The 22,178-nt window shown below is 42.0% G+C and overlaps 1 protein-coding gene across 1 annotated transcript in view; it reads right to left on the bottom strand.

Annotated features, from left to right (window-relative positions):
- The window catches only part of nt5e (5'-nucleotidase, ecto (CD73)), a 70,026-nt gene that overhangs the window by 28,674 nt on the left and 19,174 nt on the right, over positions 1–22,178 (bottom strand). The window contains exon 2 of the mRNA XM_077219656.1: positions 19,826–20,048. Coding sequence (XP_077075771.1) covers positions 19,826–20,048 — 223 coding nt within the window. The remainder of the gene's footprint in view (positions 1–19,825; positions 20,049–22,178) is intronic.

Here is a 22,178-nt window from a genome sequence, read left to right as displayed (position 1 = left end):
GCCGGGGCTTAAAGTGAAGATGCCGGATCAGGAGAAAGATAGCACGCTAAAGCTTCCTCCATCTGCGGCAACTTGCCATAACCCGACTCTCTCGCACCCACCACATTCGAATAAACATATAATGAATGTGGTGAGATACCTAAAGAATGGGTTTTTTCCCAAGATCTACACATATATATATATTTATATTTTTATAAAGATCTGGGAAAAACAGTAAGCCCCGGCTCTGAGGTTGTGAATGGTGCTGCAGGAATCTTTCGTCTAGTTCATTTTGACGGGGATCATCCTGCTTATTTTGTGGCCAGCTCATATATTTTATATATATAAATATATTTATTTATATATTTATTTAGTCTGGCCACCGCACGCATCACAACCTCCACGAGCTCTACATAAGCAGAAACATAAGCCGGCGAGTGTGACTCATGTTGCTCGTTCCCGATGCTGAGCACATCTACTTCCTTATAAACAGATAGCTCGAGCACTGGGCACTCGTCACGGGCAGAAGAAGCCGCATCGCGGGCTTCTGCGTCGTGAACGAGTGTCATAGAATCTGCGGATGATGAGAGAAAAGGTGCCTCAGCATTCTCGTTCTCATCCGCGAGATCCTTCTGCGATCTCCACGATCTGACTGTGCGTTCACACCGGACGCGAATAGCGCGTCAAATTCGCGTCTACCGCGTCTAGTTTGACGCTTGACCACTTTGTGTTAATTCGCGTGTCAAGAGAGAAACTGACGCGCGTAAAAACAAAAGTTTGAAGCGAAATTTACGCGCGTCACGCGCGTCAGAATCGAAACCCGTTGGCGGCCATCTTTTTTATGTTGATCGAGCATTCATCGGAGAGTCACCCCTCTGTATTTGCTCTGGAGAGCAGAACGGCGGCGTAGGGGTAATCGTCACCGTATTTGTGTCCATCAGACCCTTCGAAGGCGAACCCAGTGTGGCGGGTTTCACCATTGGCTCGCTCCAGGAGCTGCGCCTGGATGACGGCGGCTTTCAGCGGTACTTCCGCCTGTCCCGCGCCCAGCTTGATGACCTGTTGTCCCGCATCGGAGCGAGGAGCACCCTCGCCCTCATCCACCTAATCTGTCATTTATTTTTGTTTTGATGATAAATGGAGCCTGCCTCCAAAAGTGATTAATCTGTCCTGTGATTTTTCTCTCTCTCTCGAACAACACTGTCCAGACACGAACTTATGCAGTATGTTGGTTGTCTTTACATTAATAATATTTCATATATCTAGATATGGAATAAATAGCATTCAATACAAAATGAATATGTCTCATATATTGAAATCAAGTTTTATGTGATAAAATATTTGCTTTGTTGTGCATTAGAACCAGTCATATTACAAAATAATTTATTGAAGCCTCCAGATACTTCACCACATGACAGCAGCATGCAGCTAGGCTCCGGATTGGTTAACGCGGCGCGAATTGACGCAGAAGTTCAGATTTTTCAACTCGGGCGGCAGACGCGAATTTGCGTCAAACGCGTGAATGCACAAATAGCACTAACTAAATCATTCGCGCGTAACGCGCTTAACGCGCCAGCCGCTTAATTCGCGCCATTCGCGCGAACTTGACGCGCGAATGAGGCGAATTCGCGTCTACCGCGCCGCGCTCTACGCCTCATTCGCGCCGCAGGAATTTTTTACGCGCGTAACGCGTCTTTGCATTGACTTAACATTGAAATCACTCGCGCCTGACGCGCTATTCGCGTCCGGTGTGAACGCACCATGAGCCGTCGCGCCCCCTCAATGGACGCGGGACCCGAACCGCGGGGATTGTGAGCCTGGCCATCATCAGGAAATAATATAGCCAAGCGGGAGCGCAGCACTCTAATAGGAAGCGAGAGCTGACTAAACAATACACACACACACAGCTGATGCGTGTCCCCACCCGTGGCATATATATTATCTTGGGCAGGGGTGCACACACTTAGTGTATTGTTCACTCGCCATAATACAGAGCTTTGCACAGACAAACAACACCAAATAAGACAGACAGTTTCACAGAGAGCGCTTGCTGAAGAGCTAAAAGCTGATGTGTGTGTGTGTCAGCGTCACTTTTATGCATCCGGTTATGCCGTCACATGTTACATCACGACGCAACACCAATCAGTATTGGATTAGTTTCATTCTTACTTCAGAGGCGCAAGCTAAGGGAGCGTCCCCAAAGTGTCGATTCTCGACGCAGTGTTGAGTTCCCTCGAAAGGGAACTACGAAACCGTAGCATGGCGGCCTGTACACAGCCAGCTAGAATCTTTCCGTCTCAACCAAAGCCTGTTTTTGCTCCTTTCTGCTGCTTCAGATAAGTTCTTTACTGTGCGACGCAACTCTTGGCAACTGAATCCGACGTCTCTGAGGAACCGGGTTGTAGAGTGTGCCACAAAACCTCGACAACCCACCTCCACTGGATAAACCTGGGCTCTCCATCCTCGCTGTTCTGCTTCAGTGGCCAGATGAGCATACCACAGTTTCTTCCTCTCATATGCCTCATCTACCGCATCCTCCCATGGCACTGTTAACTCTATCAGTTGAACAATGCGTGCTGATCCAGACCACAAAACAATATCTGGTCGTAGGTTAGTGGTGGCAATGTCAGGTGGAAAAATAAGCCGTTGATCAAGATCAGCCAGCATCTTCCAGTCCATAGCAGCTTCCAGTTGTCCTGGGCGAGAATTGGTGTTAGCACCTTTTCTTGGTGGTTGCTCGCCTGGGCGGAGGAATATTGATTTCTGCGTGTAATGTTTTGCTAGAACAGGCGGCAACTTATTGGTCATACTACACTTGCCTTCTAATGCTAAAGCCAAACATCGCAATACTTGGTCATGGCGCCAAGTAAACCGACCCTGGCTAAGAGCCACCTTACATCCTGTCAAAATGTGCCTTAATGTGGCAGGTGATGAACACAAAGGACAAGAGAGATCCTCTCCTACCCAGAGGTTTAGGTTCTGCGGTGATGGGAGAACATCATATGTTGACCTAATAAGGAAACTGATCCTACTCTCTTCCATTGACCAAAGGTCTTGCCAGCCCATTTTGCGTTGTTCCACACTCTCCCCTCTCATCCACTCTCCCTGCTTGGCCTGGGAAATGGCCTTTATACATCTCATCCTCTCCTCCTGCTTTCGCACCTCGTTGACTACCAGCTTCCTCCTTTGAGCTGGGCCTGCCTTGTGCCATTTAGGAGGAGCTAAACTCAGCCCAAAACCCCCTCTTCCATGCTGTACCTGTCCCACGATATCCCCAATTTGAAGGTCAGCCTTTGCCTCTACTACAGATTTCTTTGCTGACCACTTTCTACCATTTTTTACCACAGGGGCTGCCTCCCTTACATATTTGTCGCGTGACTCTGCTAAAGTCATTTCCAGTCTGACCTTGGCACACTTAAACTCCTCGGTTAAAGCAGAGACTGGCAGCTGCAATACTCCTTTAATATAAAGTCCCACTCTGCTGAGGCAGCGTGGAACTCCCAACCATTTCCTGATGTATGAACTTATTAACGCTTCCAGCTTATCCACTGTTGTCAAAGAAACCTCGTACACAGTCAGTTGCCACAGCAACCTTGGCAGTAGGCCAAACTGAAAGCACCAGAGTTTCAGTTTGCCTGGTAGAGCACAGCTGTTTATACTCTTCAACCCTACCGCTGCTTGTCGTCTAACTTCTCCCACTTGAACTGTGTCCTTTAGATCCCCATCGTACCATCTCCCTAGACTCTTCACTGGCTTCTGAGAAACTGTTGGTATTGCCTCACCATTGATGAAGAATGTTTTATCTACTACCTTGCCTTTAATTATTGAGATGCTCCTTGATTTAGAGGGCTTAAAGTGCATTCGTGCCCATTCAATATTATCTGTTAACTTCCCCAATATCCGATTAGTGCAGGCTACCGTTGTAGTCATGGTTGTCATGTCATCCATGTATGCTCTGATTGGTGGTAGTCGCATCCCAGAAGCCAAGCGCTCTCCTCCTACTACCCATTTTGATGCCCTAATGATTACTTCCATTGCCATGGTAAAGGCCAGTGGAGAAATGGTGCATCCTGCCATTATTCCAACCTCTAAGCATTGCCATGTAGTGCTGAATTCTGGAGTTGAGAAACTAAATTGCAAATCTCCAAAATAGGCTTTCACTAAATTTGTTATCGACATCGGTACCCTGAAAAAATCAAATGATGCCCAAAGAAGCTCATGTGGCACTGAACCATATGCATTAGCCAAATGTATGTATTTGCAGTTTATTAAATAGAAATAAATGCACCATCTATTATTGTCCCAACACTCTTAAGTCTTTGAATTAGCAACTTACAACTTTGAGTAAAACATCCTTGAGAAATTTAAGGCAATAGGCTTCCACGTTTTCTAAGTATACTCATCTAATTACATTTTACAGTGTACATATATTGTAAATATATTTTTCAATATACGAAAAGTGACAATTCCTTATGTATTATTCAAGATATTCCCCTACTCAGATTGATGACAGCAACAACTGCTTCTCTAATATCATTGCTGATTTCTTTCCTCCTTGGCATTGTGTTAAAACACCCAGATCAGCAAACTACCAAAACTTCTGCTTTTATGGAGGTGATCAGACTTGGTGATGATTAATTTATCAAACACAATTGATTAACAGTACCTGACTGCTACATAAGTGTGTACTTAATTTGTCACCCATGGCGTTTACATTTTGGCCTAGTTTTTGTTAAAAAAATAAATTAAAAAAATGACATGGTGTAATATGTCATGTGTTGTTGTCCATCTGAGGTTTTATTTTCTAGATGATCCAGATGATTTTTCATTGTCCTGATACATAAAACCATAGAACCAAATTTTAGCAATCTTATGCAAATGAGTACCTTTATAATAGGAATTGTAGCCACTGTGTTTATAAAGAAATTAATTTCAAGAATTTAATAAAGATTCTATGTTCTACCAGCTGTACCAAAATCAGAATTATTCATGACCCCAAAACCTAGGTAATGTTCTGAACCATTGCATCCCTACCTAGTAATAATTTCTGGAAGATAATTCGGATCACTATATTACTTTGGGCAAAAACAGCTCCACCAAACAGGTTAAGTTGTTGACATCCTTATTTCAAGTTTCCAGTTGTGGGAAGTCAACATGTTGCATTATCATTAGGTTCAGTCATCTCAGTTAAAGTGAATTATTCCTGCATTTAAATGTGGATTTCACTTCCTTCGCTGCGTAAACATGGTAAAGTAGTACCATAAAACTCTACTGCATCTTTCCCAAAATATTTGGGTAATTAGGGTGCAAATAATACATAAAATTGAACTTCATACCACTCATAGTTGATCTTAGCTGGTCTGTGTTGGCCTTCCAGCCTAGTCAGGCTGTTCTGTTGATTGGTTTTAAAGTGATTTTGGAAATTATACTCCGCTGTCTAGATGTGATGGGCCTGAATGTGACAGCTGGCCGTCATAACTTATATAGGCCTGCTTTAACAAACTGCTCTAGAAAAATGATATAAAAATACATCTTGATAATATAAATAATATTATTAATATTACTACTACTACTAATAATAACTTCAAAAATGTATTTCACCAAAAAAAATGAGACACTGCAAGAGTTTTTATAACAAAATATTCATAAATAAATAAATAGTTTTTATACAGATCCACATTCACATTTTCCATGTTTGTCAATATTTTCACACTATTTTAATTTTCTGAAGACAAATTCCTCCCTTCTTGGATGGATGTCCTGTAGGCTCTATAATTAAGCTCCATTTGGTTCCAAATGCAGCAGAAGAGTACTTACTAGATCCAAGAAACATGATCACATCAGTCACATTTTTTGTCTGTACATTGGCTACTTGTCAGGTTGCTTATCAATTTTAAGATTCTGCTAATTACTTTTAAAGCCTTAAATGGTCTAGCTTCACAGAACTTTTATCACTCTCTGTTTAAAGGGTCATGACACACTAAAGTAAATCTAAACTTGTAAACAGAGATGTTTGTGTTGCACAAAACAATGTTAGCATCCATTTAAAATTGATTTTTTCTGTTTAAATGTTTTAAAATGTAATTTATTCTTGTGATGGCAAAGCTACATTTTCAACATCATCACTCCAGTCTTCAGTGCCACGGGATCCTTCAGAAATCATTCTAATATGCTGATTTGCTGATAATTTATTATCAATTATTATTGGTGCTCAGTTATTAAAAATGGTCTTTATTACTAGTGTAACCTTTGTTCCCTGATGGAGGGAAAGAGACATTGTGTCAAATGAAAGACATTAGGGATCACACTTGGGAGACCCAAACCCATCTGATACTTCAGAAAAGGCCAATTAGAATTGGCGAGTAAAATTTGCATGCCACTCCCCCATCATACGGGTAAAAAGGAGTGACGTGCATCTACTCATTCAGGTTTGTGCTGATGAGCAGAGAAATTTATGCAGAGAAATTTTTAATTTATTTTTAACAGTTATGCATTTTGGCAGACGCTTTTATCCAAAGCGACTTACATTGCATTTCAAGGTACATATCAGTTCTTGCTTTCCCTGGGAATCGAACCCATGACCTTGGCATTGCAAACGCCAATGCTCTACTGTTTGAACCACAGGAAAGCTCCCTGTAGACACAGTGCCCCTGCCATTTCATTGGACAGTTCAGAGTTGGCTGAGGAAGCCATATGCCCCAGGAGTTGAGAAAGCATACTTTCTAGGCATAAACAGTACTGGACTACAATACTGGATATCGCCTGGCCGAGAGCCCGTGCCGTGGCCTATGTGGTTCGTACAGCAAAGTCAGTCCCCAAACACAGTTCTTGCATCAATCCTAGGTCAGAACTTCCCTTATGCAGACCATTTAATACCCTGGAACTGCAGGATGGCCATGGCATGCAAGGTGGGGGCAGCCTATCCAGATGCAAGCCTTCGTCGTTAGGGAGGAAGTAAAGCTACAGACCCTGGACGGAAATCCAGGGCAATTCCACCAGGGAGTGGCGTTTTGCAGGCATAACTGCACCGCAATCACACTCCTCATTTATAAACAAGCACTTTCTATTTTATAGCATGTGAACTTATCTTCGATACTTTTCCTTATAAAAAACAAACGGATTGCTTTGATTTCGCTACTTAGATCCAACTTTTCGAATCTCCGCTACTAGCCTTTAGCCCGCTAGCATCGCACGCGTGTCCTCTCGCCTATTGATCGTCTCATTTACACCCGTTTCACTGAAAGGATACGGGTTATATCCAGGATTTCAGTCCTGTCAAATTAGTATTGATATTGGGAGTATCACTACTAATTTACTGTTCATCTGTTATAATGGCGAATATATCAGATGTGTGTCTGTGTCTAACGTTACCTCTGAGTGCAGGTGAGGACACATTCAAGCTGCATTTGGTGCTGTAGGAGCTGGAGTCCGTGGAGAAGCAGATCCATGGTCTGGTTGAGAGGCAAGCCGAGCTGCGAGATCGGCGATCAGTGCTTGAAACATCACGCGCCGATGCTCACAAGTCAGTGGTTAGTAACTTTTTGACTCCGACTTCCGTCTACTCCGTGTGTTTCTCTGCACAGGACGCAAGCACCCAGGACGCGATCATCCCTGGCTTCATTCACTCCGGCACCGACACAACACCATGGGCCCTGGGTGATTCCTCAGACGGAAGACACGAGCCAGGACCAGACCAAGAACCTCTCCGCCTCTCCCGGTCTTCGAGATCTCCAGCCGGAACCGCTTCTCTCCTATTCGCGAGTCGGAACGCGACGACGCTGTGATCATCGGCAGTTCCATCGTCCGTCATGTCCGCACTACCTCAGGTAAGGGTAAGGTGCGGACTCACTGCTTTCCTGGTGCTCAGGTTCTAGATGTCGCTGCACATGTTCCCAAAATCCTGAACGGTGACGAGCGCGTCGGAGCTGTTGTGCTGCACGCGGGAGTGAACGACATCAGGCTGCGGCAGACGGAGGTTCTGCAGAAGGACTACAGGAGCCTGATCGAGACGGTACGCAGCACATCGCCTGAAGCAACGATCATCGTGTCTGGACCGCTTCCCACGTACCGACAAGGACAGGAAAGGTACAGTAGATTATTTGCACTAAATGAATGGTTAATGTCATTGTGTAATGAACAGAAACTGCTCTTTGTAAATAATTGGATTCTGTTCTGGGAGCGACCTAGGCTCTACCGTGCTGATGGACTACACCCCAGTAGAATCGGAGCGGCTGTTCTGTCGGACAACATCTCCAAGATGTTACACACTATATGACTAGTAAGTCAAAGTCCAAATCACAATCTTTGCTGTCCCAACTTAATTGATATAAGTATTGTAGAACATTATATATAAACTGAGTCTATTCCTCGTTTAGTGAGGCCAAACAATAAATCTACTGTAGGATCTAGAAAAAATCGTATTGTAATTAAACGAGAAAATCTCAATATCAGTGAACAAAAACAATTTCTAAAGCTAGGTCTTCTAAACATTAGATCACTCACACCTAAGGCGGTTATTGTAAATGAAATGGTCACAGATAATAGTTTTGATGTATTCTGCCTTACTGAAACCTGGCTTAAACCAAATTATTATTTCGGTCTAAATGAGTCCACTCAACCAGGATACTGTCATAAGCATGAGCCCCGTCTGATCGGTCGTGGCGGCGGTGTTGCAACAATCTATTGAGATATTCTAAATGTTACTCAGAAAACAAGTCACAGGTTTAATTCGTTTGAGTAGCCTTGGCTATTGTATATAGACCTCCAGGGCCCTATGCTGATTTCCTAAAAGAGTTTGCCGACTTTCTCTCAGATCTATTGGTCAATGTCGATAAAGCAATAATTGTTGGAGATTTTAACATAGACGTAGATAACACAAATGATGCGTTAGGGGCTGCATTTACAGATTTAAAAAACTCCTTTGGGGTCAAGCAAAACGTCAGTGGTCCCACTCATCGTCTAAATCATACACTAGATTTAATTATATCATATGGAACCAATCCAACCGATATAGATATTGAACCGCAAAGTGATGATGTCACTGATCATTACATGATAACTTGCATAATACGTACTGCTGAAATTTGTCATGTTGCGCCGCGTTATCGACCAGGCAGAACAATCTTTCCAACCACTATAGATAGATTCTCAAATAGCTTACCTGATCTATCTCAGCTGCTCAGTGAACCCAAACAAACAGATGAACTAGAGGAAATGACTAGCAGTTTGAGCACCATTTTCTCTAGTACACTAGAAATTGTTGCACCAATTAGATTAAAAAAGGTTAGAGAGAAAACTAAAGCACCATGGTACAACAGTGCTACGCATGTTATCAAGAGAGAAACTCGTAACTTAGAGCGTAAATGGAAACAAACTAATTTAGAGGTCTTTAGAATCGCGTATGTCACGTTATAAAAAGGCTCTAAAAGCAGCAAGGGCTGAGCATCTCCGCAAACTAATAGAAAATAACCAAAATAATCCAAGGTTTTTATTCAACACCGTAGCTAGACTAACAAATAAACAAACATCACCAGAGCAAAATATTCCGTTACAGTATAGTAGTAATGATTTTGTGAATTTCTTCAATGAGAAAATAGAAAGCATCAGAAACACAATTGTAAATGTACAATCTTTTATGGTGTCTTATGATTCAGCCTCAATTATCGCCCCTCAAGAACAACTACACCGCTTTACAACTATAGGACAGGAAGAGCTAAATAAACTTATCATTGCATCTAAACCAACAACATGTTTATTAGATTCAATACCCACTAAACTACTGAAAGAAGTGTTACCTGTAGTGGAAGAGCCTCTTCTCAATATTATTAACTCATCTTTATCTTTAGGTCATGTTCCAAGAATATTCAAACTGGCAGTAATAAAACCTCTCATTAAGAAACCGCAATTAGATCCAAATAACCTAGAAAATTACAGACCCATTTCAAATCTTCTATTTATGTCTAAAATTCTAGAAAAAGTTGTGTCCGCTCAATTGTGCTCTTTCTTGCAAGAAAATGATATCTATGAAAAATTTCAGTCAGGATTCAGACCACATCATAGCACAGAACACGCTAGTTAAAATTACAAATGATTTACTTTTAGCTTCTGACCAAGGCTGTATCTCAATACTAGTTCTACTCGATCTTAGCGCTGCGTTTGACACTATAAAATAGATCATAAAATACTCTTGGATCGACTACAAAACTACACTGGTGTTCAGGGACAGGCATTAAGCTGGTTTAGATTGTACTTATCAGACCATTATCATTTTGTCTGTTTAAATGGGGAAAAATCGAAAATAACGTCAGTAGACTATGGAGTGCCGCAAGGATCAGTGTTAGGCCCTGTGCTATTCTCAATATATATGCTGCCACTTGGTAATATTATAAGAAAACATGGAATTAATTTCCACTGTTATGCTGATGACACTCAATTATATATTTCATCACGACCAGATGAAAACACGAACTCATCTAAATTGACAGAGTGTCTCAAAGATATAAAATGCTGGATGACGTGTAATTTCCTGCTATTAAATTCCGATAAAACGGAGGTATTACTTATTGGTCCAAAAAACTACCCACAAAACCTTGTACAATACAACTTTAATTTAGAAGGATGTCCTGTTACTTTATCCACTACAGTAAAAGACCTGGGTGTTATACTAGACCGCAACTTGTCTTTCGAAAATCATATTTCATATGTTAGAAGAACAGCCTTTTTCCACCTCAGAAACATTTCTAAGCTACGTAACATGCTATCTGTTTCTGATGCAGAAAAGTTAGTTCATGCATTCATGACCTCGAGACTAGATTACTGTAATGCTTTATTAGCTGGCTGTCCTAAATCCTCATCAAACAAGCTACAGTTAGTGCAAAATGCAGCTGCTAGAGTTCTTACTAGGTCAAGAAAATATGATCATATAACACCAATTTTATCATCTCTACACTGGTTACCTATTAAGTTCCGTATCAATTACAAAGTATTACTACTGACTTATAAAGCCCTAAATGGTCTAGCTCCTGTGTATTTAAAGCTGCAGTAGGGAGTTTTGAGAAAATGTTGACTTAGCCAGAAAATTTGAAGAAGCACAATTTACAGGTCCAACCCCCTTGCTCTCTGCTGCACTACAGCCCTCCCTCCACAGCTCCTCCCTCCACAGCGGAACCTGCCGTGAACGCGCAGGCTAGTAAGCAGGACCACCGATAACGGCGGATTATAAACAGTTATGGAACATTCACTAATAGGGACGAAACATCAACAATATGCTTTACTTTGACTATGGCCTGCCCATACTTTGTCTACAAACTTGGTCCTCAAATCATTATGTATTTTGCAATACATGTAACTTTATAAGGTTGCACTCTTTCTATAAGTTATAAATAGCTACTAAGATAACGTTAAAGGATTAGTTCACTTTAAAAAAAAACTTTTGCTGATAATTTACTCACCCCCATGTCATCCAAGATGTCCATGTCTTTCTTTCTTCAGTCGAAAAGAAATTAAGGTTTTTGATGAAAACATTCCAGGCTTTTTCTCCATATAATGGACTTCAATAGGACACAAACGTTTCAAGGACCAAATGACAGTTTCAGCGCAGCTTCAAAGGGCTTTAAACGATACCAGACGATGAATAAGGGTCTTATCTAGCGAAACGATCGGTTATTTCAAAAATAAATAAAAAACTTTACGTTTTATAAGCACAAATGCTCGCCTTGCTCTGTTCTGTGATGCACGTTCGTGATCCTGTTCGAACTCGTTCATCCAAATGAACGAATCTTTTTTTCGAGTCATTTCGTTCGTTGAATGAACGAAATGACTCGAAAAAAGATTTGTTCATTTGGATGAACGAGTTCGAACAGGAGAGTCACAAACGACGGTACGCTGTGCAAGAGAGGGGTGATCAGTGCGTACACGAGCGTGATTGACACTGCTAAGACATTCCTCCTAGCTCTGATTGGTTGTTTCTGACCGGGAGCGGTGTATTTCTGCAAATGGCAATAGGACCACTGGGAGGAGCCAGAGAAGCTTGGTTTTTTTCACAGATTATCTGTCTCATATTCTACTTTCAGGACATAATGACAGTTTTAACAAATATTTGTTTACAAAAGCTACCTACTGGAGCTTTAATGGACCTTCTTTCGCCCTACAATCCATCACGTTCTTTAAGATCACAAAATTCTAGGCTTCTGGTCATTCCTAGGATATCTAAGTCCACTAAAGGAGGGAGGGTGTTCTCGCATTTAGCTCCTAAACTCTGGAACAGCCTTCCTGATATTGTTCGAGGCTCAGACTCGCTGTCCCACTTTAAAACTAGATTAAAGACGCATTTCTTTAGCCAAGCATTCACATATGCTTACCTTTTATACCACCGTTGAATCAGATCGAATGCATTAAAATTATGAACAGCAGCTATGCTAATTATTTCCCATCTGCTTTTCTGCTGTTATCTCGGGACGCAAGTGTTCGTCAGCTCCAGTTTGTATCCAGCCTCTAATGGAGACTTCAGATGCCCAAACACCTGCGATGAGATGACTAAACGCCTGTGAAGAGATGACTCGATGCCTGTGAAGAGACGACTCAACGCCGGCGATATGTTATGCCCTAAATTACTACATGATTAACTAACTGTATTTTTTCTATATACATTTCTGAAATGCACTTTCTGTAAAGCTGCTTTGAAACAATATGTATTGGGAAAAGCGCTATACAAATAAATTTGAATTTAATTTAATTTAATTAAACTTTGTGTAGGTGCAACAGGGAAAAATGACTCACCATAAGACAACATACAAGAGTATTGTGGCTTAGCAATACTTTTTGGGACAAGAGTGTCACTGTTGCACCAAGTATCACAATACTTATTTACTTGATATTTTAATGGTTTTATTTTGGTCCATCTACTCTACATCTACAATGATATGATGACGATACTATGTTAAAATTGCTGAACACCACAATATGTAACACAAGCATGTTTTTCAATTTAAGACTTTTGAAGGCCAAACAAATGAATAAGAAGTAGTTTTAAAACCATGACAGTGGGCATATATTATTTGTCAATACCTGCCCTCTCCTTATCTCCATATTTATTTTTTCTTCATATCCTAAAGCTGAACTTTGACTGATAGTCTTTTTATTTTCGTCTGGAGACAGACCTTAGTTTCAGTAGTCATGTCAAAGCAATAACTAAATCAGCATATTATCACCTGAAAAATATTGCAAGAATTAGATGCTTTGTTTCCAGTCAAGACTTAGAAAAACTTGTGCATGCTTTCATCACCAGTAGGGTGGATTATTGTAATGGACTTCTCACTGGCCTTCCCAAAAAGACCATAAGACAGTTGCAGCTCATACAGAACGCTGCTGCTAGGATTCTGAGCAGAACCAGAAAATATGAACACATCACACCAGTCCTCAGGTCTTTACACTGGCTGCCAGTTACATTTAGGATTGATTTTAAAGTATTATTACTGGTATATAAATCATTCAATGGCCTAGGACCTCAATACATTGCAGATATGCTCAGTGAATATAAACCCAACAGATCACTCAGATCATTAGGATCACATCGGCTAGAAATACCAAGGGTTCATTCTAAGCATGGCGAGTCTGCTTTTAGCTACTATGCCAGCCGCAGCTGGAACCAGCTTCCAGAAGAGATCAGATGTGCTCCTACAGTAGTCACATTCAAATCCAGACTCAAAACACATCTGTTTAACTGTGCATTTACTGAATGAGCACTGTGCCACTGTTCGTCCGACTGTTTGCACTGTATTTTATTTTATATTTTAATTATTCTGATTTCTGTATTTTATCTTTTATTCTAAACTGTTTTAATTATTCTGATTTCTTTTGATTATTTTAATTTCTTCTATGTAAAGCACTTTGAATTACCATTGTGTATGAAATGTGCTATATAAATAAACTTGCCTTGCCTTGCCTTGCCTTGCCTTCGTCTGTTTCAGTGAAGAAAGTAAACATAGGCTCAATTGATATTTATATGTTTTATGAATCATTTTCGGAGACAATTTAATTTACTCAGGAAAGCTGTAGCCTAAGTCGGTATTGCCAATAGGAACCTTCTACAAGCTTTGGAATTTGAAGACGTAGCTAATATTAAATAATACAATCTATAGGCTACGTTTGGCAGGCGTTCCCTAACATGCCCTTTGGGAACGCGTCAAAGCATTCTCAGGTACAAATATGCAGCATTAACGCACGTAGGTGATTTTAAATTAATATTTCAAGTCGATAAAAATGGTTAAATAATGTTAAAACTAATCCTGCTATTAATATCTTTGTATCTTTGTCTATAACTAACTTTACCGCACTCAACCACCGTGAGTCCATTTCACACATTTGTAATCACTGGCGTTCAGCGGGGAGTAGAGGAAGGACTTTGTCTGCATGTGTGAACCGGCGTAGATGTCCTCTAATCAGACAGGAGAACCGTGCCTGAGAACATAACATCGGGAAGCGTGTTTGTGAAGGCAGGTGATATTACATTTTGATTTGACGTGGAAGGACTAGGCTACTTCAGAAGAAGCTCTAGGCTGGCTGCAATTTGACGTGCATGCAACATTTTTTTTAAACAATAGCCTACCATCGCACTATTATTGATATCATCTATTTATTTATTTATTTTTCTGAGTTGCCGGAACACAGTTCCGGACTGTTCTGGCCCACTTTAACCCCAGGATGCAACGTCAAGATCAAAAGGGAACTATATCAGACGCAATGTGGAAGACATGGAATTTGAGGTTAGCTGAGATTTTCCCAGCAGAAAAGCTCTAATTGTTTCCCTCTAATTACCCTGAATGCTCACTGTCGTGGCCTCATGCATTCCGGAAGGACCAGGACGGGGAGCGGCTAAGGTGACTCATTTTATTAGAAAAGAGATGAAAACTTTGGCATGGTCACGCTCTTGCAGTGAAAACAGAAAACATCCACAAATGCCGCCTCAGAGTGTGTGCCTCAAGCACGTAAGACAGTGATTGTGGCCATCCGAGGACGAAAGATATCAACCGTACCCATCTTTAAAAAGATGCTCTCCGTCTGTGCATGCTCTTTTAGAGAAACTCACTCTTTTATAGAGAAACTCTCTTGACAGAGAATATTCTCTTTCTAGTTGCTCGTTAATGCACCCAATGGGAACTCTCTCGCACTCATCCGTGCATATGGGAGAGAGCGAGACGCTGAAATGTGTCTTAAGAATCCAACAAAGCTTCTAGGCAGAGGTGAATGACACAGACGAAGAAGAACAAATCTGTATGAGTGGATGCACGCCACTCCTTTATATCCATGACGTGGGAGTGACATGCAAATTCCATTCGCCAGTTCTCATTGGCCTTTTCTGAAGTATCAGAGGAGTTTAGTGCTCCCAAGAGGGACCCCTATAATGACTCTTACTGGACACAACGTTGAAGTGAGCAACAGATATGTAACCATTTTTTGCTGCTTAGTATTTTGCTAGATTTTTTTTCAAGGATTCTTTGATTAATATTAAAGTTTAAAAGAACATAATTTATTTAAAACAGAAACTTTTTTGTAACATTATAAATGTTTTTAAATGTCACTTTCTAATTTAATTCAATTGAATGTGTCCTTGCTAAGTAAAATGATTAATTTCTTTTCTTTTTTTAAAAAACATTTCATCAATGTTGAAAACAGTTTCATTAGCTTCATATTTTGTGGAAACCATGATACAATGCCATTTAAAAGTTTAGGTAGGAAAAAAAATAAAGAAAAATAAATTACATTTATTTTACAAGGATGCATTAAATTGAATTAAATAGAAAACAGCTCTCGCTAGAGAGCCCAATCTACTTTGAGTGAAACTAAACAAGCCAATGCACATTGGCGTGCAATCATTTTGTATCAGGTGCCTCGCAGTGCGGTTATATAATGACCAGCAGGTGCGATTGCACTTCAGTTTTTTGCTGAGGAGCCAAGCCTGATAAGCTGGCTGCCAGCAGATTTGGCAACGGGACGTGGCATCTCCATTCCTTCCTTCAGGGAACGAGGGTTATCATATGTAACCGAGATGTTCCTCTTCAGTTGGTCCGTCGACGCCACGTCGAGACCTAAGGTTGTACAACATATGAATACTGGGTAACTTAGCCCAAGGGAAAGACACGGGCTTCCGATAGGAGCAGCCGTGGAGAAATATACACATATGGGATCCCCATAGGGTCACATATATGGGACCCAGCCTAGACCTGGTTCTCAAGGATTCAGCGGATAAACGCCTGGCACCTGACGCTTTGCCATGTCCGGGCCGAGGGTGTTGGAGGACTCGACAGGTTTTTCTCTCTGGAGTAATAAGGGCGCAGAGTAGGGCGCAGGAAGCCGACAGAGCCGGACCTCTTGGTGCTTCTACCCGTTTAGGGTGAGAACACGGGAGGAGACCGGCTTTACACGTAGGCTATAATATCTAGCGAACATGTTAGGTGTTGCCCAGCCCGAAGCTCTACAGATATCTGTTATGAGCCACGTGCCAGCGCCCAGGAGGATGCAATGCCACTTATGGAGTGAGCATGCAACCTGAGCGGGCAGGCCACGTCTCGTGGACTGCGCCCATGCAGAGGTGATGGTGTTAAGTACCTCAGGGGGTAAGTCACCTAGAATCTTTGCGTCCCTTCCAGGGATCAGACATGGAGATTCCAGAGGTCTGGACGCGGGTGCCATAGGTTGCCCCGTCTCCAAGTCAGAAGGTCCTTCCTCAGAGGAATGGGCCTGGGAGGGACTGTCACGAGGAGCATGAGTTTTGGGAACCAAGTCCGGGTGGGCCTTTCTCGGGTACAATGAAGTAGGGACTGTAGTGTCCTGACCTCGTATCAGCTGGAGGGACTGGCTCTATCACGTCCTTCGTAAGTAGGACTGCCATCTCTGCGCGCAAGACATGGGCATCGGCTGCTCTCATTGTATTGGAGTGGATGGCCCGAAACTTGGGGTGATGCTATGCGAACTGAATCGCATAGCCAAGCCTGATGGTCCGAATGAGCAAGTGAGACGGACTGGGGAACACTAACCAGACTCGCAGAGACCATACAAGCGGGATCAAAGGGACTGTAGGCGTACCCGGAGTGGGGCAGCAAGGTTGAACACAGGGATGCGGCTCGGGAGGCTCTCTCTGGCAGGCGGCCTGAAGCGGGTTCTGAGTGTGCTGTGCAACACTTACCTGGTTCCACGGGGCAGGAGCTGCAGGAGGTGGCTTGGTTGTGTTCTCAAACTGCACACTGCTGCCCGCTGACGATAGAAGAGGCGAATGAGAGTGGTGAGGATTCTCTACTCCTACTGCTCTCCGGGCCCTCTTCGGACCCAGAGATGAAGGGAACTGCTCTTTTACAGAACACAAACAGAAGATTTCTTCACCCGGCCCTCTTCCGGGGGAGGGAGCGGTGTGGTCACCGTCTCCTGGAGAGCAGTCCCATCCATCTCCGGATCGCCCATCCTGGGGCCGCTTAACTATGGCTTTGCCGCCCTTCTTGGTGGGGGCCTGGAGGGGCGGGGCGGCACACAGTTGAGCGCTCTCACTGCGCACCTTACCAGCTGTGACAACAGCTTTTTTGTTTTGCTCAGTATTCAAAAAATAAAAAAGGGAGAGAGAAGAGAAGACCGCTCGCGCTGCTGTGCTGTCACGCCCGCACCAGGGTGGAGAGGTCCGAGAAAAAGGCTTGCTTGAAGGTTTCACAATCTCCTGAGAGTTTGTAGAGAGCATTGAAGTGCTTGGCTCCAAAGCAAAAAGCTGAAGTGCAATCGCACCTGATGCTCATTATATACCCGCGGTGCGAGTTCTGAGCAGCTGATGCAAATGATTTCACAACAATGTGCATTGGCTTGTTAAGTTTCACTCGAAGTACATTGGCCTCTCTAGCGAGATTCCTATTTGTCGGTCTCGACGTGGCGTCGACTGACCGACTGAAGAGAAACATAAAATATCTTTATTATTCAAAAATGTTGACCAGTAGTGTAAACCATTCTGAAATGGGGGGGTTTCATAACCCTTTAACTCTAGACTACAGACTCATCCTTTTAACCAATATATTCCATTCCTCAACTCGTAGTTACACTGCATTACTCAGGTCTGCCCATCATCTTGCTTGCTCACTGGGAAACTAAAGGACTAAAGAATAACATTCTAGCAGCTCCCTGATAAAAAAATACTTTTACTTGTACTCTTTGACCACAAAACCAATTTTTTCTTATCTGTAAAGCTCTCTTGGAATGTTGTGTATTGTAAAACACGCTATACAAATAAACCTGACTTAAATTACTTCTTAATTCAGCACCTTTGGGCATGACAGTTCATGTAGCAACCAAATTACATAAGGAAAATATATTTCCATATATTTATGATCAATATTTTCAATTGTTTAATGCAATGAAAGATATACAGAATAATAATGTATTACAATATTGAATAATACATAAAGAATTGCAGATTTTCATATATTGAAAAAATATGTGATGATATAAAGTATACTATGTTATTGTAATATGCATTCATGTGAGTTACTTTCATGCAATTGAGTTAGGTTTCTGCTACAAAAAGTATTACTCGTATTACTTAAGGGTGCATGTTGAAAACATGTAAAGTCTAATTAGTCAAAAACAAATTAATTGAGTTCAAAATACTCAGAATTCTGATGCAAATAGTTGCATAAATTATTTGAGTTTTTTCAGTGTGTCGAAACTTATAGCCTTTAATATCTCAAGCATGTTTTACACCACGTTGTCAGTTGTTAATACAAAGACACAGAAAAGAGTGTTAGGACAATAATAGACCATTACTGTGATTAGTGTTTGTTTTAGTTTTGACCCTCTGGCTGCTGTAACTGTGTGTAAGGAACATTTGCTATGGCAAAGAAAGACAAGGAAATGTCTAGGAATGATCTCTAGGAATTTTGAGTATTTTGAACAACTAATTTGTGTTTGACCAATCAGACTTTACATGTTTTCAACATGCACCCTTAAGTAATACCAACACAACTTTCCTTGTGAATGCAACTCAGATACCTTGAATAGCAGAAACATAACTCAGTTGAGTGAAATTGAATACACAAAACTTGAACACACATTAGATACTATTGTGGCGAGCAGGACGAGGCCGAGGGACGTGAGAGAACGGCGCGAGGCCGGTGGCGTGAGTGTTAATGAATGACACCTGTGAGATGCACCGGTCTCGCATCTCTCACGGAGGAGCGGAAGCATAAAAGGAGAAGCGACGACGCTGAAGATTGAGAGAGGAACAGGCCTGATTTTATGTTCTGTTTTATTTCTTTTTTGTGTAGCCAGCAGTCGTCTGTGAGGGGCTGCTGGCGGATCCTTTTGTTTTTGTATTTGTTTTATTTTAGTATTTGTTTTATTTTATAATTAAAAATGTTAAATGTTCACCGGTTCCTGCCTCCTTGTTCCCATAACATCTAAACCTCGTTACAACTAAATTGTCACATATTTGTAAATAAATGAAAAGTGGCAATTCCTTATCAATTATTCAATATACTGTAATATAATACTGAAACGCAATATACTGTTCTGTATATTTTTTAATTCATAAAACAATTTAATATATTGATCATAAAAATCTGGAAATATATTTTCTTAGCATAAGGGTATGCACTTGAAATGTCAGATTTTTTGTTCTTACTACTAGCCTGCTTTAACACAAAGAGACAACTATAAGCCAATCAAAATTACACATTTCACCTTTATACTTAATAACAAACCGCCAACATGCTGTTTTTTTAAAGCACGGGTAATTTTAGATGTTTTTAAGAGTGTGATTTGCAACAGTATGTGTAAACCTGGGCTGGATATAACTGAGTGTAATTAAGTATCTTACCTGGTAGAGACAAAGCAGGGGTCTCCACTGATGTGTAGCCAACAACACCTACTTTCTCCGAGGTAACATTGAAGATTTTATATGGGAGATAGTAGCCGCTGATCTGAGAAGCAATTGTCTGATCAGCTTTAATATTTGCGCTGACAACAGAGCAGTTCACTTTCTGAAGAAAAGGTTTCACGAGGCCATCCACTCCATTGTCAAACTCATGATTTCCTAAGGCCTAAAGCAACATACACACAAACAATTTTTTATGTAGTAAAATGTCATATACAGTCAAACCCAAAATTATTGAGACACCAGATATAATTTGATGTTTTTTTTAATAGTGGGTACAGGACACTATAGTTCCCTTTCAAAAGGGAAGTCACACTGCGTCGATGACGCTATGGGGTACGCCTTCCACGTGAACCGGTGTCTGAAAAGCTATCCAATCATGGCAATCAAATTTGACCGGCGACAGCCTATGACATCTCTACTAGTGTGACCCGCAAGCATAAAAGGGGCACCTAGAGAATATGTCATCCTCTTTTCGTCTTCAGGGACTGTTTTGTCTGATTTGCAATCACCTGAAAGAGGTAAGAACAATTATGGCAAGTGATAAGCATTTCAAGAAGTGTGTGGATCCGTGTCCCAGATATCTGACACTAGATGACACACACAACTTGTGCGTTTACTGTTTGGGCGAAGAGCATGCACGATCAGCTCTTGAGAGACCTGATTGTGCAGAATGTGAGAGTTTTCCTCTAAGAAAACTCCACTCTCATCTGGACCTCTTCTGGGCATCTGGGCCCAGTGGTTCGGGTCCCGCTCGTGCTGAGGCACTTTGGAAACTCGGATCATGGGGTTCCTAGATGGAGCTCGCTGATGAGTTTGAGAGTGGTGTTTCTCTCTCACACTCATCAGAAGCTCGCAAGGGTGAGATACTGGACGAGGATGTGTTATCTCTTACATTTTCTGATCCAGCAGCAAGTGCTCTGCTGGCACCAACCCAAGAAAGCAGGAGATGGCTGATGAGGGTGAAGAGGACTTAAAACCTGAACACTCACATCCTCCCTGCCCCGCGTATGATGAGCTGTTGGGTGTTATGTAGCGCACTTCAGCGAGGCTTCAGCTGAAGTGGGAGCGCGTGAAGGAAGGAGCTGTTCGCTCCCGTGAGCCTTCCATTCCTTCCTGATCTGCATATTGAGATCAAGAAGGCATGGAATAACCCATATTCTGCACGCATCCATCGTCAGCAGCGAGTAAACTATGGGTAAACATGGGTATGTGTCAATGCCCCCAATCGACGAGACGTTCGCGAACTATATCGCTGGTGGAGAGGCAACGGCACTAAAAGCTCTGGCCCTGCCTTCCAAGCCACTCAAGATGTCTGTGTTACAGGCATACCAAGCCGACCTGCTGAAGGATTTGGATCAGGGGCAGGTTCGCTCCCCTGACGCAGTGGGCAAGCTGCGCCACACCACAGATCTGGCTCTTCGGACTACCAGACATACCGCTGCCTCGATTGGAAGGTCGATGGCCACAGATATCTCTTTTCCACCAATGATAACCAGGTGCTGCTTCTGGGCTGGTGCTTATGCCAGTTCGGTGCTGGTTCTATTTGCCAATTATCTAAGAACCAGCTCGATTTTCCACAGACTGTAGAGCCAGCCAGTCCTAGCAACACGTCATGACAACCATAACAGCAATGGGGAACTACATATCAGTACTCCTGACTTTACAAATTAACACTGGAATTCAAAGAAGCGCATTGACAGCTCTTTGTGACCACTATGGACAGAGTATACGTTCAAAAAGAAAGGTAATTATCTTGCCAGTTTTGACTGTTATTATTATAATTTTTTGCTAGCTTGCGATGCCAACATCTATAGTATATCACTAATGGCAAGCTAGCTGTTAACTTACTGCTCTTAGTTCAAGTTCAAGTGTATTGTCAAGTACTCATAAAGGGAATTATAAGTTATGAAATGAATGTTGTTGTAGAGAGGGGGGTGTGATTTTGCGGAGTTTGCAGCGAGAGATTGAGGGAGGAGACGAGCGGTAAGTAAGTGGATCAAGTGCAAAATAACGAACACCTTTGTCTGATTGCAGTAATTGGCGTGGGGAGACCGCATAAAAGCTTGCTGCTGCGAGAGAGAGAGAGAGAGAGAGAGAGAGAGAGAGAGAGAGAGAGAAGGACCGGGGACTTGTAACAACACTCCCGACCTGCTGGCTGACAGATGGACTGAGTTTTGTACAACGGAGAGTGTTTTATGAATGGAATAAGTTTACACATCGGGAAAAGTTTGATAAAAGTGGACTGAGAGCTGAACCAGCAGGAAAGAGTGTCTTTGAACTGTGCTGTAGTATT

This window comes from Siphateles boraxobius, unplaced genomic scaffold (assembly GCF_051911475.1).
Source record: "Siphateles boraxobius isolate OS27281-9 unplaced genomic scaffold, OSU_SipBor_1 8, whole genome shotgun sequence".
Lineage (NCBI taxonomy): Eukaryota > Metazoa > Chordata > Actinopteri > Cypriniformes > Leuciscidae > Siphateles > Siphateles boraxobius.
Note: the sequence above shows the minus strand (reverse complement) of the source record. Positions and strands in the feature narration are given on the sequence as shown.